The following is a 17,969-nucleotide window of genomic DNA, read 5'->3' as shown; positions in this document are numbered from 1 at the left end:
AAAACATTATAGAACTGGGAAAAGTGCAGAAAAGGGCAACTAAAATAATTAAGGGACCAGAGCATCTCCACTATGAGGGAAAGTTACAACAGCTGGGATTGTTTAGCTTGGAAAAGAGGAGGCTAAGAGGAGACATGATAGAGGTGTTTAAAATTATGCATAGTGTGGAGAATGTGGATAGGGAGACATTTTTCTCCCATTCTCGAAATACTAGAACCCAGGGTCATCCCATGAAGCTGATTGGTGGGAGATTCAGGACAAATAAAAGGAAGTACTTCTTCATACAGTGCATAGTTAAATTATGGAACTCACTACCACCAGGTGTAGTGATGGCCACTAATTTGGATGGCTTTAAAAGGGGGTTGGATAAATTCCTGGAGGAGGAGGCTATCAATGGCTATTAGCCCTGATGCTTATGTGCTACCTCCAGTATCTTAGGTAGTAAGCCTGTGTGCACCAGTTGCTGGGGAACATGGATGGGAGGGTGCTGTTGCATCATGTCCTGCCTTGTTGGTCCCTGGTCGACAGCTGGTGGGCCACTGTGTGAACAGAATGCTGGGCTAGATGGACCCTCGGTCTGATCCAGCAGGGCACTGCTTATGTTCTTATGAGTTCCACTAATGCTATTTGAGTTTGTAGAATGACACCATTGAATACTACCTATTGTGAGACCTGGCAAGTCTAAAATATAAATAAATTTTAAAAATGACTGAGACTACTATACTTTTACTTTGATGTCATAAGGACATAAATAGAGCCCTGATGGATCTGACCAAAGAACCATCAAGTCCAACCTTCTGTTTTCTGCAGTAGCCAGCTAGTTGTTTCTGGGAAGTCCACAAGCAGGACCTGAGTGTGAAAGCACTCCTCATCTATGCAAGGCTCAACAATTACAAGGATGGAATCATTAGATATGTGGAAGAAGATTTGGACAGTAAGGCAGCGTGATTTCACAATAGGTAGATTATACCAGACTAATTTATAGGGGATATCTTGTTTTGCTTATAACACATTATAATCATATGGGTGATGTGGCTTTCCCCATAACTTTGTACAGAGTGAATGTGTAATAAAGATGTGGGTTCATACCTGAGGGATTATGCCTTAGAGCTTGTGTAGACACTGACTTCATAGAATCATAGAACAGTAGAGTTGGAAGGGGCCTATAAGGCTGTCGAGTCCAACCCCCTGCTCAATGCAGGAATCCACCCTAAAGCATCCCTGATTTCCTGCACTCCTGTTTCAGTGTAGATACCCAGGAAAATAGAGTTAGAGAAGAGTGTCAGGAAACAAAAGACCAGGTTGCCTATTTCTGCCTTATATGGAAAAGTGAAACTAAAAGCAGAAATGGACAGCATGGAAGAGAAGCCTGGACTAGTGTTGTTAGGATTGTTCTCCACTCTAGTTTGTGGTCTATAAGTTCTTGTTAACTATTTTCTCATTAGCAAAGAGATCCCCAGAGAGGTCCGTCTGGCGCCTACACTGTACTCCTTTTTATTTTCTCAGTATTTTAACACTTAATTTTAACTTAAATTTAAATTTTACTGTTCTAACTCTGTATTTTAATCTTATATCAATTTTGTTGCTTGGTTTTATCCTGGTTGTGCTTTTTATACTGTATTTTGTAATTGTGCTTTTAACATGTTGGTTGTTTTATTATGTTTTTAACGTTTGTGAAACGCCCAGAGAGCTTCGGCTATTGGGCGTTATAAAAATGTAATAAATAAATAAAATAAATAAATAGATCAATGCTGTCATCTGCTTTTCTGCCAGCTCCTCATCAAAGTGCTCCTTCTGATCTGCAGTTTTTTTTAACTGTGGCTACTTTCCCCTCTTATCTTTACAGGACTTTTCGGAAGGATTTCATCATTTCCAAGTATGTGGATAGGAAGTATGTTGCTCGGAGGAACACATGGAGCCCAGCTGCCAGGCTCAAGGAACTGCAGGATGCCATCAGAGGGAAGGATATATTTGTCTTGCTTCAGGCACATGCTGAAAAGGTGGATTTAAGTGAGCCTCTGTCAGACTTCAGCCAGGTGAGGCTACCTCCAGGAGTGGACAAATATGTACAAGGCCATCCCAAGACATTTTTCTGCCTGAGCAGCAAATGGTGGAAAGACGAAATACATCACCAACAAGGAGGATAAAAGAGGATGCATAGAATGTGCAACGAATGTGCATATGCATATATATATATATATATATATATATATATATATATATATGCAAATTTAGACAGAAATACTAGAATTTAAAAGCTTTCTCCCATGATTTCACCCCTTCTGCCAAGGAGGAAAAATGACTTATCTTTGAACAATACCTGGTCAGACAAGAGATTAGCAGCTGCTCATCAGAGATAAGAGGTTTTTCCTAAAGAGCAGAGGGAGGCCTACAGGGCCTGGAGAGGAACCTGCTGAGTGATTGGGGCAGTTTGCACAACACCACATACCACCAAGGGCTGTGGCTGCCATTTTGAATACCCAACCCCCACTTGGGGTTGCCATGTTGTGAGAACCCAGTGAGTGTGGGTTATGTGAAGGTTAAACAACCTTCGCATAACCCATGATCTGTTTTAGGACTGTTTAACTCTTGCATAACCCACCCATCCAAGATTTGCACGACAAGGGTCCCAGGGTGTGGGTGGGGTTTCATATGAAAATTGTCATTGGTTAAATAACCCATTAAGACTCATGATGTATTGTCCCAATCTGGTCATTTAGAACTTCCTTCTGAGCCTTGACTTGCTGACTTCTGAGCAGACATGCGGAGCCTTGCCCTGTGCGTAGACTTGATGCTTATGCTTTTTCTGAGTAGACATGCAGAGGAATGGTGTTTGGGACGCTATTTGAAAGTGCTGCTGAATGCTTCTTTCCTGATTACTTCTGAGTAGACACACTGAAGTTTGCCCTGCTTACTAGGAAGTAGACATGCTGCTCATGCTTACTTCTGAGTAGATATTCTTCCTAAAATAAATTGGTAACACAGGAATTTGGGTGGTGGTGGATATAAAACCCTACCTATTTTGTTTGTGACCCTCTGCCCACTTTTCCCTTTGACTCCACCAACCACTGGAATGTGGCCCTGAGAGCTTATCCAAAATGGAATCTAGCCTCTGGGCTGAAAAAAATTCCCCAGCCCTAATTTAAATAGAAATATAGTACATGTCATAGTGGGTGACTTGCGTGCCTGATCATCTGCTGTCCAGGTACTGTTGGTATGTAACTTCAGCACCCAGTTCTCACTTTCTGCGGTTCCTTTTATCTTTAAACCAGACTTGGACAGCCCTTCAAAAGAGGATGCCTTCAAACAGAGGACAGTCCTCAGTAAAGTAGAAGAAGTGGAAAGCATGCAGTGCACCACTACCAGCACCCCTTTTTAATGAAGCCTGCAAGAAGGCTTTGTTTCCTAAATCATGTGCTAAGGAGAATAAACAGCCTGGAGTCTTGAAGTAGTATAGCTTGGGTTATTTGTCTGTTTCTTCAAGGTCATTTACTGACATGAGGAGGAAACACTGTCATTTCCTCTTCCTTCGTTTGACTCAGGTCCCCCAGGGTTCATGTTTTCTTCTCACTCTATGTCACTGTGAGGAAGCCAAGAGCCTTTTGCTACAGCTGATTTTATATCTATTTCTCTCATTGCCTCCCATGCCTCCTTTTTTGTCTCCCATTTTGGATTATCTGTATTTGTAAAATTTAATGAACAAATTAATTAAATCATCCCCCCAATTTTTTTTTTTACTAGTGAATGTACAGAAATTTGAACATTTTTCTGTTCCAACATGTATAATAATTGCTAAATTGGAGGCAAGCTATGCCTTATGTGTAGTTCTTTTGTTCTGAGGTTTTTTTTAGTGTGTGTGTGTGTGTGTGTGTGTGTAGCAGGGGAGGCTCCTCAGTGTGGAGAATGCATAGGGAGGGGGAAATGGATTGCTTAGACCTGCCAGCCACTTATTTACTTCAAATTGCAGCTCCTGTATCTTTTCTCCTGTGGGTGGGGGAACAGACAAAATTGTGGTCCCTTTTACAGCTAGTACCTGTAGCTGTACTGTCAAGAAAAAAGAATGATAGAGCTATACCTTAACATATAGCTTATTCTACAGTTTATGAAAGGAATGATTATAGCAAAATATCAGTCAGGGCCTACATGAACTTTCCCCTGAATTTTTTCTTATTGGGTGTTTTCCCGGAGAAGAGATTTCCACATGTTAGTTCAGCATTGATTTTCAAGGAAGCATGTGTATGCATCTTTGCATAATTCCTTTGTTTCTTGTTTATAGGAACCCGGAGAGACACTTCTCCATATGGCGGTTCTAGTATGTGATCGAACTTCTTTACATATTGTGGATTTTCTGGTGCAGAACAGGTAAGTTGACTCCATAGCCCTGCTTGACAGCTTTAGGCAGGAGAGGCTAATGGCTCTGATGTCAGTGGGCCGGTGAATCCATTTTAGGTTTCAGTCAGAAATCTAAAGGCGCTATCCAAGGTGCGAAGGTATCTAAGGTGTGAAGCACCACCGTACTGACACCAAAGCCACCAAAGCCACTGGATTTAGGGTGCTTTCAGATGAGCCTTTTATTATGCAATCGCACTGCCTATTTCATGGAATTTTATAGGTGATCCAGATTGTTTTCAATTTGTAGCCCTCCTGGCTTTTCCCATAACTTCTATCTTTTCTCTTACTAGAAAATAAAATCCATTAAGGAAGGAATGATGGAATAGCTGCACAATGCATTTTGATTGGTAGCACTAGGAGCCTTCCATCTGGAAGAACTCCTGGTGAGGCAATACCCACTGTTGGGTTTTCTCACACCCAACCCCCCTCCCCCTGAGGCGGCTTCCAGATGAGACTTCCAGATTGTTCAATCACTGTGGCCATAGCTAGACCTAAGGTTTATCCCTGGATTGTCCAGGGGTCAAACCTGTTCATCTAGGTGACACACAGGGGATCCAGTGCTCAGGCAGGAGCGAAACCTGGATGATCCCAGGATAAACCTTAGGTCTAGCTGTGGCCTGTGCCTCATTTATGAAATTCATTGTCGCCTTCCATTTAACGGTGTCTGATGGGTTCTTGGCTGACAGCTCTGTCTGGCAGAGGAACCTTGATATGCTCCATATATTTCCTTTCAAAAAGGTGTCTGTATCCATCCTAAAAAAACCACATTTTAGAATGAAGGGCATCTTACCTTTTTGGTGGTACTTCTTAGAGCTCTCTTCTGTCACAACTCAGTGGTTTGTTTATAAAAGCACCCTCTTTGTTGCAGGATTTCATTCAATCTCTTCCCCCAAATTGCTTTACTATTACCAAATAAGAACCATTAGCTGAGGAAGATTTTCTGCACTGCTTTCTAGCTCTTGGGGATGGTTCACACATGCATGTATATCACTTGATGACTCGCAGCTGAATATGTGAACTGACTCTATGAAAAAGCATTGGTTTGGATCTACTTGCATCTCCTGAAAAGTCTCTCCAGAGGGTCTGGTGGCCCATCCTGAGCAGTGTGGGGTGGTGGGGTGTGAGGGCTGCCAAGGGAAGGGGGGAATCACCCCAAGTCAGGCTTAAACTCTAAGATAAGTTAACCTTAAGGAAGTTCATGGAAGAAACATATTCCACCTTTCCTTCCACTGGGAGCTCACTGGGTCCCATACCACATGGTTCAGGAGGGGAGATTTTCTAAAGAGCAAAGGTGGCTGCAGCAGAGAGGAGGTAATGGGAGACATCCCCTCTGTGATCCTTAAATTAACTTATCTTAGGGTCTAAGCCATTGAGTTTAAGTTCCATGAAAGCTCTACCTGTGGTGTTTGATCTATGATGCAACTTACCGTGAGGCTGCAGTCTTCCAGTGATGAACGTGTGTGTGTGTGTGTGTGTGTGTGTGTGTGTGTGTAAAAACTAGGGGTGAATGAATCCGTCAGTTTCAGTTTCTCTCACATTTGATGTTTTAAATCTCATATTCTTTCCATCCTAAATGTGAAGGAATTTGTGAATTTTGGTAAATTCTTATCAAAAATGAAATGAAATGAAAATTTCACCTTTACAGCACGGAAAGGGCCCTGTTGTTGTACCTTCTTGCCATAAATCTGTTAAAGATGAAGAGCCTGTCAGAAAAAAAGAAGTGGCAACCTTAATTAAGCAGTAACATTCAAACCCAGACTTTTGAAAGCTAAGCACTCAGAGTCCTGGAAACCTTCAGTTTCTTCCACTTTCCATTTTTTTTAAAAAAAAATCTCAAATTTTTATTATCCCAAATATGAAGCAATGTGTGAACTTTGGTAAATTCTTATCATATACCAACAATCAAAATTCTCATCCATTCCTAGTGTGAATCTGCCTCTTTTCCAGATTAAAAGTTATCCTATATGTGACATGTATAGGATATACATAGAAAATAAAATGCTGGAGAAAAGCAGAGTGATGTCAGCTGTTACTGCTGAATCTGTGGCAGTAATGGCCAGTTCCAGTCATTCCTGCCTGCCTGATAATTGTATAAAAAAAGATTTGTTACTCCTCTTTGGACCTTAATCCATTGCATAACCAACCATTGTTTACCTAAAGGCCACTGTATATTGCGATCCATGTACATTTATTTGGAGTGTAAATCTTAAGGTGAAGCATTACTAGTGTAATACCCACCAGCGGAATGAAGTTGCCTAAACATGGAAACTGTCAACATGCCTAATAATTGTATCTCATCCAGTGGGAGTCTTATGAAGCAGACATCCAAAGGAAATACCCCCCTTCATTACTGCAGCCTTCACAATAAGCCTGAATGCATAAAACTTCTTCTGCGAGCTAAAGCCAACATTTCAATCAGTAAGTGGTTACCAACCCCCAACCTCCCAAAATTGTTTTGAGTTAAAGGGGAAATGCCTAGTTACCTATCATCCTATTTCACTGTATCACTACAATACATTGTATAGTCCCTGATACTTTTCTTTCACCTCTTCCTTACTTTATTTTTAATCCTCTTCATTTAGCAGTGATGGGAATGTTCAGAACCATTGTTGTGGCTGTGATTATATCCCCTTAAGGTGGCGTACTTAAGCTTAGCCTGTTTCAGTACATTAATATTAATGGGAGTGAAATGGTTTAAATGCAAGTACTCTGATTTAATTGGTCTGTGGAGTGCTTTTAATTTTGTAGTCCTCAAGCCATTTAATTCAGAATAAATTAGTTGGAGGCCCACTAAAGGCGTTGAAACTACTCAAGAGAACAAACATTTGCATTTTGCAGAGATTGGATGTTCTACTTCAGTGCATTCAATGCCAACAAGCAAGACAGCTGCATTTGAACATCATGATAAACCCTGGTTTATGGTGACAAGATCGAGCCTCCCCTCCCCGTGGGCTTGTGTGCTCCCCCTTCCCTTTTTCTCCTCTGGTGCATCTGCAACGGGATGAAAAGCTTTGGCTTCTACTTTTGATTAACCATATGTTAGTGTTACATCTGAACCCTAAACTGCAGTTAATTTTAACTATGGTTTGTTTGAAACAAGATAAACAATTTTAATATTGGTTTATTTCAAACAAATCAGGATTAATCACAGTTTCTCATGTTGGGATGACACAGTAAGCTGTCTTAATAAAAATGAAAGTAAAAACTTCTGAACTCTTCCTTGTGAAGGGGAGAGGGAAGCATGTGAGCCCAGCGGGATGGCAAGGTTTTTTCCCATCACAATAAAGCATGGTTTAACACCAAACAAGGCCATTCTTTGCACTGTTTCTCCACTCATCTGAGCCTTTATGGCCGCCATAGTTTACAGCCATAGATATACTAAAGGTAAAGAGCCCTCGCAATTACTTTAAATCTCAGAAGGAGGATGTGTTTGCAGGTAAGTCCCAGTACCACTGGCAGCTCTGGATTGGGTGTGGGGGGTGAGGGGGCAGTGAGTGGTTGGTGTTGGGGTGACAGGGGCAGTGAGCAGGGAGTCAGGAGTCCAATGGATTCTCAGTCGACCTTGCTCCTGGCTTTCCTGGGTGCCGGCTGCGTGGGTGCTGGCACCCATAGTCGAATTGGGGCCATTTCAGAAGCTCCAAAGTGGCCTCCGAGGTGAGTCAGGGGGCACTGTGCACAGTCCTAATAGAAACCTGCTTTCACAAGTCAAACAGCACTTTTGAAACCGCCATACTGCTTAATAGTGCTAAGTGGGGAAAGAAGCATGTGTCCAAAGGGGGGGAGGGACAGCCCCATCCCTTGACCAGGTCACACCCCTAGGCATGCCAGTATACAGGATTTAATTCAGGGGAATGGGGCACATTGCAGTGGAACTTTGTGGGAGCCACAATTAGGGGGAAAAAGATGCACTAAAAAAACTTTGCAAAAATGTGCCTTTTTGAGAGGGAAGCTGCACAGTTGCTGTGGAGTGGCGATAACGTCGTGTGTCATGAATGACCCTGATGTGCTCTTGCTCCACACTAAATCACCCACGTAGATTGGGCCCAGATTCTTAGAATGTAATTCTGATGGCCTCTCTTCAAATGTAAGTCCCGAGTTACATCTGTTTCTCACCAGGATCCAAAGATAAACTTCAAAACGGAGATGTCAAAATGATTTCTTTTAGGAAAGTCGATTTTAATAAACTCAGAACTATGATAAGTAAGGTCCCATGGAAAATGACGCTAATGAAAAAAGAAGTCCAAGATGGGTGGGAGTTTTTTTAAAAAGGGGGTTTTAAAGGTACAATTACAAACAATTCCAAAAAGGAAAAAAGATAGAAGACAACGGAAGAAACCAATGTGGCTCCACAAAAAAGCTTAGAGATGACCTGAAAACAAAAAAGGACACATATAGGAAGTGGAAGGAAGGCCAGGCTACAAAAGAAGAGTACAGGCAGATAGCACAGAAGTGCAGGAATGACATCAGGAAGGCTAAAGCTGAGAAAGAGCTGAGTCTAATGAGGAATGCTGAAAGCAACAAAAAAAACTTTCTTCAGGTACATGAATAGTAAAAGACAGAGGAAAGAAATGGTGGTTCAGCTACTCAGTGAGGATGGGAAATTGTTAACAGATGACAAGAAAAGGCTGAAGTACTCAATTCCTACTTTGGCTCAGTCTTCTCCCAAAAGCAGGTCTATGACCACCAACCCTGGCAAAAATGAAGTACAAGCTGAAAGGGCAGGATTGAAGCTTGAGATTGATAAACAGGAACACCTAATTTCTTTGAATGAGTTCAAATCTTCAGGGCCCGATGAACTGCATCCTAGAGTAATAAAGGAGCTGGCAGAAGAACTCTCAGAACCACTGTCTATTACCTTTGCGAAATCATGGAAGACGGGTGAAGTTTCAGACAACTGGAGGACAGCTAATGTTGTCCCTATCTTCAAAAAGGGCAAAAAGAAGGAACCTGGGAACTACAGACCAGTTAGTCTGACATCAATCCTTGGACATTTTTTGGAGCAGATTATAAAGAAGTCAATCTGTAAACACTTTAAAAACAAAGTAGTGATTACTAGAAGCCAGTGTGGATTTGTCAAGAACAAATCCTGCCAGACTAATCTGATCTCAGTTTTTGATCGGGTAACTTCCCTTGTGGACTGTGGGAATACTGTGAGCATAATATATCTTGACTTCAGCAAAGCTTTTGACAAAGTACCCCATGACATTCTGATTAGCAAACTAGCTAAAAGTGGGCTAGATGGAACAGCTATTAGGTGGATTCACTAGAGTAATGGTCCCTTCTCAAACTGTGGGGAGGAGGTAACAAGTGGGGTACTGCATGGCTCAGTCCTGGGCCCAGTGCTCTTCAACATTTTTATTAAAGATTTAGATAAGGAGGTGCAGGGACTGCTTATCAAATTTGCAGATGACACAAAATTGAGTGGGAAAGCTAATACTCTGGAAGACAGAAACAAATTTCAAAGTGATCTTGAAATGAGCGTGGGCTCTCCCACACTAAAGGCATTTAAGAGACAGCTGGACAGCCATCTGTCAGGTATGCTTTAAGATAGATTCCTGCAATGAGCAGGAGGTTGGACTTGATGGCCTCCTTCCAACTCTACTATACTATGAGTGGGTGGAGCGCTGGGCTAAAAACAACAGAATGAAATTTAATAAAGACAAATGCCAAATTCTACAACTAGGAGAAATAAATCAAATGCACAATTACAAGATTGTGTACAAGACTGGACAACCATCTGTCAGGGATGCTTTAGGGTGGATTCCTGCCTTGAGCAGGGGGTTGGACTCGATGGCCTTGTAGGCCCCTTCCAACTCTGCTATTCTATGATTCTATAAGATGGGGATACTTGGCTCAGCAATACTACAAATTTATTTTTATTTATTTTATTTAATATTACATTTATATACCGCCCCATAGCTGAAGCTCTCTGGGCGGTTTACAACAGTTAAAAATGGTAAACATTAAAAAGTATACAAAATTTTAAAAAACATCAGAAACATAAAAACAACAGTATAAAAACAAATGAGAAGGATCTTGGAATTGTTGTAGATCACAAGCTGAATATGAGCCAACAGTGTGATGTGGCTGCAAAAAAAAGCAAATGCTATTTTGGGCTGCAGTAATAGAAGTATAGTTTCCAAATCATGTGAGGTACTGGCTCCCCTCTATTTGGCACTGGTTAGGCCTCATCTTGAGTATTGTATCCAGTTCTGGGCACCACACTTCAAGAAGGATGTAGACCAGCTGGAGGGGGTTCAGAGGAGGGCAATGAGGATGATCAGGGGTCTGGAAACAAAGCCCTATGAGGAGAGACTGAAAGAACTGTGTATGTTTAGCCTGGACAGGAGAAGGCTGGGGGGAGACATGATAGCACTCTTCAAATACTTGAAAGGTTGTCACACAGAGGAGGTCTAGGATCTCTTCTTGATCATCCCAGAGTGCAGGACACAGAATAATGGGCTTAAGTTACAGGAAGCCAGATTCTGTCTGGACATCAGGAAAAATTTCCTGACTATTTAGAGCAGTATGACAATGGACCCAATTACCTAAGGAGGTCATGGGCTCTCCGACACTAGAGGACTTCAAGATGCAACTGGAAAGCCATCTGTCAGGTATGCTTTAAGGTGGATTCCTGCATTGAGCAGGGGCTTGGACTCGATGGCCTCTTCCAACTCTACTATTCTGTGATTCTATGATTATATCAACTGAGTCAAATCTGTTAACAGTTATCCTCATTATTACTCATTTGGTGACAACTGATATTTTTCCACAGCCAATGAAGCTGGAGAGACAGTCCTCGACGTTGCTAGGCGAATGAATCATGGTGTGTGTGAAGATCTGGTAAGAAATCGGAGGATTCTCTCCACTTTCCAATTGTGAGATGGGGCCATAAAGCAGCTGGCTTTGTGGATTGTGAAGTTGTGTACTTATTTATCCATACATATATTTTATACACAAATATATTTTATGTTTTATACATAAACATATTTTATTGATGTCCGACTTTTAGTTGGTTTCTGGGATCCAGCTTTTGAGCGCCAAGCAAAATTAAAATATCTACGGCTTTGTACAGATATCTTTTCAGGGATTCAAATGATTGTGAAACTATCATTGTGTATTGTACACATATTAATTTTGTGGTCTCTGATCAAACCAGCTTTTCAGGTTTATATAGCAATTTAAGGCACAATCCCATGCATGTTTAGGCAAAAACACATTCTACAGCTTCCAGCATACCTCAGCTAGCATGGTTGCCTGGGGAATGCTGGGAGTTTTAGGACTTGTTTCTATCTAAGCATGCATAGGATTGTGCCCTTAAACTATTCCCTGTAAAAGCAGAAACGTATAACTGTTGTCGCTGGCTGTTGTATAAAGCTGATAAAGAGTAACACACACTCCCCCTCAACCCAGCCCCCCCCCCAAAAAAACCTGGAGAACACTTGAAAACATAACTTGTGAAAATTCACCTTTTTATCAGGAGATGCAGGAGTCAGTAGCAACAAAGTGAGCACTGCAAGACTTTTGTCCATCCTTGCAAAAGCTTCTGGACTCTACTGAGGGACATGTTTTTGTGTGCGTAAAGGAGGAAGTGACAGAAATCCGGTCACAAATCCGGTCTATCTTGGAGAGCAGATTTTCTTTTCTTGTTTAGTTTTGCCTTATTATATAGGCCTGCTCTGGAATAACCAGGCTTAAATCCAGAAATATTCATTGCCTGGCCGTGAATGCAACGAGTACTACTTTGCAGTCAGGGAGCAATTTATAATGTTGCGATTATAGCCCTGGAGATTCCTTCTCCTTCCCATTTCCCCACTGGAAGTCCTGTATATAAAAGAAAACAGGAAATACTGCAGCAGGTTTAAGGTTTGCCTTGGAATTTTCCCTACGAACTACAAATGTGAGCAGAGACGGGAGGTGTCTTTGTATTTCAGCTATTGCAGGCTCAAAATGACCAATTCAACATGCGGGCTCACGTGGAATATGAGTGGCGGCTGGGCCAAGAGGACATGTTTGAAAGTGATGATGATCTGGATGAAAAGGTAAGATCCTGGCACTCAGTGGAGGCTCGTGGAGGCTCCAATGTCAGTGGGGCTGTGAATCCACTCCAGGTTTCAGTCAGAACCAGTCAGAACTCTAAAGTTGTTGCTTGAATTGCTATTCATTCATTGTTTCCCATTTCTCAGTTGTGTTTAAGACTGCAGTCATATACCCAGTTACCCAAGGGAAAGCCCTGTTTAATTCAGTGGGACTTACTGATGAGTAGACATGCATTGGATTGTGCTTTAACTGAGTCAGAACAGAGTCACCATCTTTCCAACAGACTGGTGGCCCCTTAAAGTTGGGTGTCTGCTCTGGCAGGAATTACATGAAAATTGCAAAATTATAGCAATAGCCATTGGTTTTTCAGAATTGACAGGATCCCAAGAATAATTAACTATTCGGGGTTATTAACAAGAGTAATTTCAATCAATGGGCCTGTTCAACGACACTATGCCATGGTTAGGCCGCTAATCCTTTTCCAGCAAATGGTTAGTGAGCATGTTTAAACCATAGTTATGTAGCCACCATTGTTAGGAATGGTTCACATGACACTCTTAAGTCATAACGTTTAGGTCAAAATGCTTAACCACTGTGGCTTAGTGTGTCATCCGAACAGGGTCAGTATATTCCAAGGTTACAATCCTGCACAAAGTAAGATGTGCTTAAAGCAATTGATTTCAGTGGGCTGAAGCACACTTAATTCTGTGTCAGGTTGAAACCCATATGTTTTAACCCAGTGATTCTTCTTCACCAGGGAGGAATACCCTTTACCATACCCAAGACTACAATAGGTTTAAAAAAGAAAGAAAAAACCAGTTATATTTTTATATACGTTACTATGAACTAATCACAAATATATTATTACTAACATATCACAAATTTGAAAAATGATAAATATAAGAATGAAAAGGATTTAACTAGAAAAATCATATTACGAATAGAGAGCTCTATAATAAAACAACTATGAATGTTCATATCGATGTTATGTTCAACTTTCCAAAATTCAATAAAAGAACAGAATTCTAGGCATAAGTTCCATTGTGTTCAGTGGATCTTTTCCCCACTGTGTTAAATGGGGCTGCAGTCCTATGCATACTTATTAGGTAGTATGTCCCAGTGAAATCAGTGGGAGTTGTTTCTAAGTAAAGATTACAGCTTTAGACCACAATCCTATGCATATTTAGACAGAAAAAAGTCCTACAATTCCCAGTGCTGGCTGGGGAATGCTGGGAGTTGCAGGACTTTTTTCTGTCTAAACATTTATTTATTTATTTATTTATTTATTTATTTATTTATTTATTTATTACATTTTTATACTGCCCAATAGCTGAAGCTCTCTGGGCGGTTCACAAAAACATTAGTCATAAACATCTTGCCTGAAGAGAGAGGTTTGACAGCTTGTTTAAAAGGGCCAATGACCCTGATCTTTTGTGCAGATTGTAACATTTCTGATTCAAATCCAGAATAGAGAGGCATCAGGTTTCCAGAAACTAGGATCACACACTAGGTGTAATTGTTAGTCTCTAATTGACTTCACAAAGGTAAAGAAAGGGGGGGGAAATCCTCACAAAGTTGTTGTTCCCCTCATTTCTTCATTATCATGTGTTGTGTGCATCTTGTTTACACTATTAGCTGTGACAGCTAAAGGGAACTTGTGACTGCTAAAAGGAACCAGCAGCAGTACATCTTTGAATACCAGATATTGGTGACAAACAGTGCTGCCTATTGCCCTTCGTGATCCCCATGGTGGCTGCACAGTGGAGCTGCGTCGTTTAAACTCATGCGTTTCTCCCCTGAAACTGTGCACTTAAAAAGTTGCTGACTTACAGCAACTTTTCATTTACTCCAGGGTCACCATCATATATCAGTGGTGACCTCGCTTCACATCAAGACTGGGGATCAAGGCTTATGATAGGGCAGGGTGGATGCGTGGAAAGGCTGGGCAGAGGGAGGGCTTGATGAACTGAATGGTCTCCAGCACTGCCCAGAAAGCCTGTGCTCCCTTCTGCCGCAGGGATTTGCCGCTCCCATCCCTCAGCTGCAATGCTGTGGGGTTTTGAAGGAATGAGGGGCAAATCAACGCCATCAAGACACCCCTCTTCTTGCAAGGTTCCTAGTGGCTGGAGGCTGTTTGAAACAGAATACTGAGTTAGATGGAGCATTCATTTGATCCACAGGACTGTATCTGTCACTTTTTCTCTAGATAGGGTTTCCCACACTCCCTAAGCCCCTCTTCCCAGATTTACATTAATGTCTCCTGCATATTTTTTTGTTTCAGCTCAGTCCAGTAAAGAAAGATCGCTTTCATCGCCCTCAAAGCTGCTACAATCTGCCTGGAACATTGTCTCAGTCATGGAGAAATCCAGCTGACTTTTCCAAGGGAGCTAGTCCAGCATCTCAGGAGAAATGCCATGACACATATGCCATCCCACACGCCTCTAGGTCTGCTGCAGCAGCAGCATCCTCTCCTGTCTCTGCCTGTACAGGCCCACCGCTACCACCACGCAACACACCCAGAGGTTAGACAGTCCCATTCCATCCCCCCCCTTTGTATCTGTAATTTTATAGCTCTAAAACCACACCAGAATTTATTCCCAGGTTAGCTCATTCCCTTCTGTGCTATATAATTTTTTTCTAGCAGTCTAATTACTCCTTTCCCCCATTCTGCCTGGATAGATATGTTGGGAATATTCCTTTAATATTCAAGTCTGCACAATGTGTTAAGTGTAAACTAGGCCTTAATTTGTGATTAGGGGTTAGGCTTTGTGTTTCCTGCTTCTTTTGCGTGATTGTAATGTGCTGCATTACATGGGCAGAGAGGGCAACCACATGGTTTGAATTGCTGACCATGTGGTCTGTAATTGAAAACTTCCCTCCTCTTGCTGTTCATATCCTAGTGGGTGCCTTGAAGCACAACTTTGGCTGCACACCTTAGGAAATCCCATGATATTTCAAAAGAATTTGGATATCTAGGGATTTGTTTAGAGCAGGCTAACCAGGGGAAGGTGCAGGAGATTGACAATGTCATCTAAAGGACCCACAAACTTCTGTGAGTAACCAGTCACAAGTGTGCCATATATCGCTGGTTTAGAGATGCTCATTGTCTTACGAGTTGGATCCAACTCACTGGCAACCTGTTGCCCATCCTGGTTTAAAGAGTGGTGCGAATTCCATTCTGTGCACCCACTGCCATGGATTAAAAATTCAGCCCTGAAATTTGCTGATCAAATTTGCCAAGATGTGGGACTTGAATAAATAATTCATTTGTAGCCATAGCAACTACAGAACGTCTGAAATAATGATTGCCACCTGGGTCAAAGGAGGGGGCTGCTTCTGCAACAGCTACCCCCTTAGCCCAAGCCTGCTGCTGTTCTAGCACGTTCTGCTTTCAGCATTAGCTCTTCTTGAATTTGAGATGATAAAGACAAAAAGAGGACAGTACCAAGTACAAAAGAACAACAACAAAACTCAAAATGGTACTGACAAAGGTAGGGGACATTAATAAAATATTACGTTGCTCAGCACATTTGGGGTTGAAACCTCAGGGACACAAACATTCAGTATGCTGAGATAGTCTAGCAAAGCAATATCGATCAAGCAGAAATAAATTGGGTTATTTATTATTTATTTATTTTTAAAGAGTTCGATAAATTGTCCAGTACCATTTTGAGGCTATGTTCTTCTTTTGTATTTCAGGTTAGACATGATTATCTTCACAGTGCCACTTTGCCACTCCTTCAGAGTAAAACCCCGTAGTATCACTGCTGCAGAGTGGGGGTGGGAAATCCTCACAGCAGTGGGGAGCACAGGCCTTCCGGCAGCCATTTGGCTTGTCAGGCCCACACCCTGCCCCTCTTCTGGTGACCTATGAGCTATGCCCCCAGCTCGATGCCAAAGTGAAATCTCATGGTGGGAGTACCGTGGTGACCTCGCTTCAAAGGGAAAAGTTGGTTCAGTCCCTGATTTTTAAAATGTGGAGCTTTGGGGAAAAGCCCCGCAGTGGCTGCGAGTTGGCAGCTGTGTCCTGTAACTGATGCAGCACAATAAATAAGTTGTATAGTCAACCCCCAATTATTAGAGCGTTTGTTTACCGTCACTTCTCCGCCCATGCGTTTGTCCCTTATCACTCCTCTTTTGAAAGAGGAAGTAAACAACGTGCATGTGGCCCATTCAGTGGGCTATTTTGATCGTGCTGTTTCTCCTGTACACAGCAGGAGATAGCAGCAAGTTCCGTCTTTAAAAATAAGTTGGACTTATAAGGGTGTTTTTTGTGGCGCAAAGAAGGCTAGAAGGGGCGGGAGGTTCATGGGAGGCAGACGACATCGTGAGAGGGACCTGCAAAAATCTGTGAGTGCCCAGTAATGAGCGTGCAATAAAATGCTCATGTGATGGAGCTCGAAGTCTGTGTAAAGCAGCGTATTTTACCTGAAGATAAGGGCCTTTATCTACACATCTCATAATAGGTTGACCCCACTCTGCTTATCCTATTAATCCATGTCATTAATTTAACAAGAATGCTGTCCTTGTCTTTACTTGTAAGCCCCCAGCTTCCCTCCTCCACTGCCTCCATCCAGCCGGTCAGTGTTCCCTGCAGACACAGCACCAAGAAAGATCTTGCCTCCACCTCTGACAATTAGACATAAGCGGACCTCCTCAGAGCCTTCCCCCTACACACCGTTGAATGGCACCAGTCCAACTGAAGGTAAGGGAACTCACTGAATCCTGAGGAATGGTTTGAGCATGGACATGAAACACAAGAATACATGAAGCTGCTTTATACTGTTTCAGAACATTGGCCCATCTAGTTCAGTCCTGTTCACTCTTACAGTAGACAGCTCTCCAAAGTCTCAGAAAGAGGTCTTTTCAGACCTTGATAAGCTTGTAAAACCACCTGTTTTGCCCTATAGCTCCCATAATCCCTCAGCAACTGGCTCTGCTGTCTAGGTAGCTGTAGGCCAAAACATTTGGAGGGGCACAAGTCGCCCATCCCATTTTAACGGGAGATGCCAGGGATTGAACCTGGGATATTATGCAGGGAAATCTTCTTTGCTATATAACTTTCCAGCACGTATGGTCCTGGTATTTAGGGGGAGGCTGCATTTTTGTTTGAAATATCTTCCCCACTATTCACGTTATCTACTCTACTATTCTCGTATTCAGTGGGTTCCCATGACCTGCTCAAAACCATATTCTATATGGCAAGTACAATTGCAATGAATCTGGGGGAAGAGGTACATTTCTGTGGTAAAATGTGATATTAATGCTTAGAAAATTCAATATCCCCACAACTGAAGGGCAAGAAAAACATGAGTACTATGTGCAACACAGGAGAAACCAATGGATGTTTATTCCACACACACAAATTGGCTGTGCTGGAAGGACCTTAATGTAGTGCTTTGTGAACTTAATATATTGTAAATATTTTACATATTGTACACATGGAAATCCTCCTAAGCTTAGGAAAATTACATGAAAATGCTGTGATAATGTCTATGTTTCAAGTAATCATACGAAGGAGAAATCCAACAAGGACA

At 42.0% G+C, this 17,969-nt stretch overlaps 1 protein-coding gene across 1 annotated transcript in view; it reads left to right on the top strand.

The window, feature by feature from the left end:
* LOC134411023 (arf-GAP with SH3 domain, ANK repeat and PH domain-containing protein 2-like) overlaps positions 1 to 17,969 on the top strand; it is a 50,570-nt gene that overhangs the window by 25,019 nt on the left and 7,582 nt on the right. The window contains exons 17-23 of the mRNA XM_063144600.1: positions 1,847 to 2,036; positions 4,277 to 4,362; positions 6,695 to 6,810; positions 11,168 to 11,235; positions 12,327 to 12,434; positions 14,714 to 14,954; positions 16,976 to 17,137. Coding sequence (XP_063000670.1) covers positions 1,847 to 2,036; positions 4,277 to 4,362; positions 6,695 to 6,810; positions 11,168 to 11,235; positions 12,327 to 12,434; positions 14,714 to 14,954; positions 16,976 to 17,137 — 971 coding nt within the window. The remainder of the gene's footprint in view (positions 1 to 1,846; positions 2,037 to 4,276; positions 4,363 to 6,694; positions 6,811 to 11,167; positions 11,236 to 12,326; positions 12,435 to 14,713; positions 14,955 to 16,975; positions 17,138 to 17,969) is intronic.

Source organism: Elgaria multicarinata, chromosome 1, assembly GCF_023053635.1.
Source record: "Elgaria multicarinata webbii isolate HBS135686 ecotype San Diego chromosome 1, rElgMul1.1.pri, whole genome shotgun sequence".
Taxonomy (NCBI): domain Eukaryota; kingdom Metazoa; phylum Chordata; class Lepidosauria; order Squamata; family Anguidae; genus Elgaria; species Elgaria multicarinata.
Note: the sequence above shows the minus strand (reverse complement) of the source record. Positions and strands in the feature narration are given on the sequence as shown.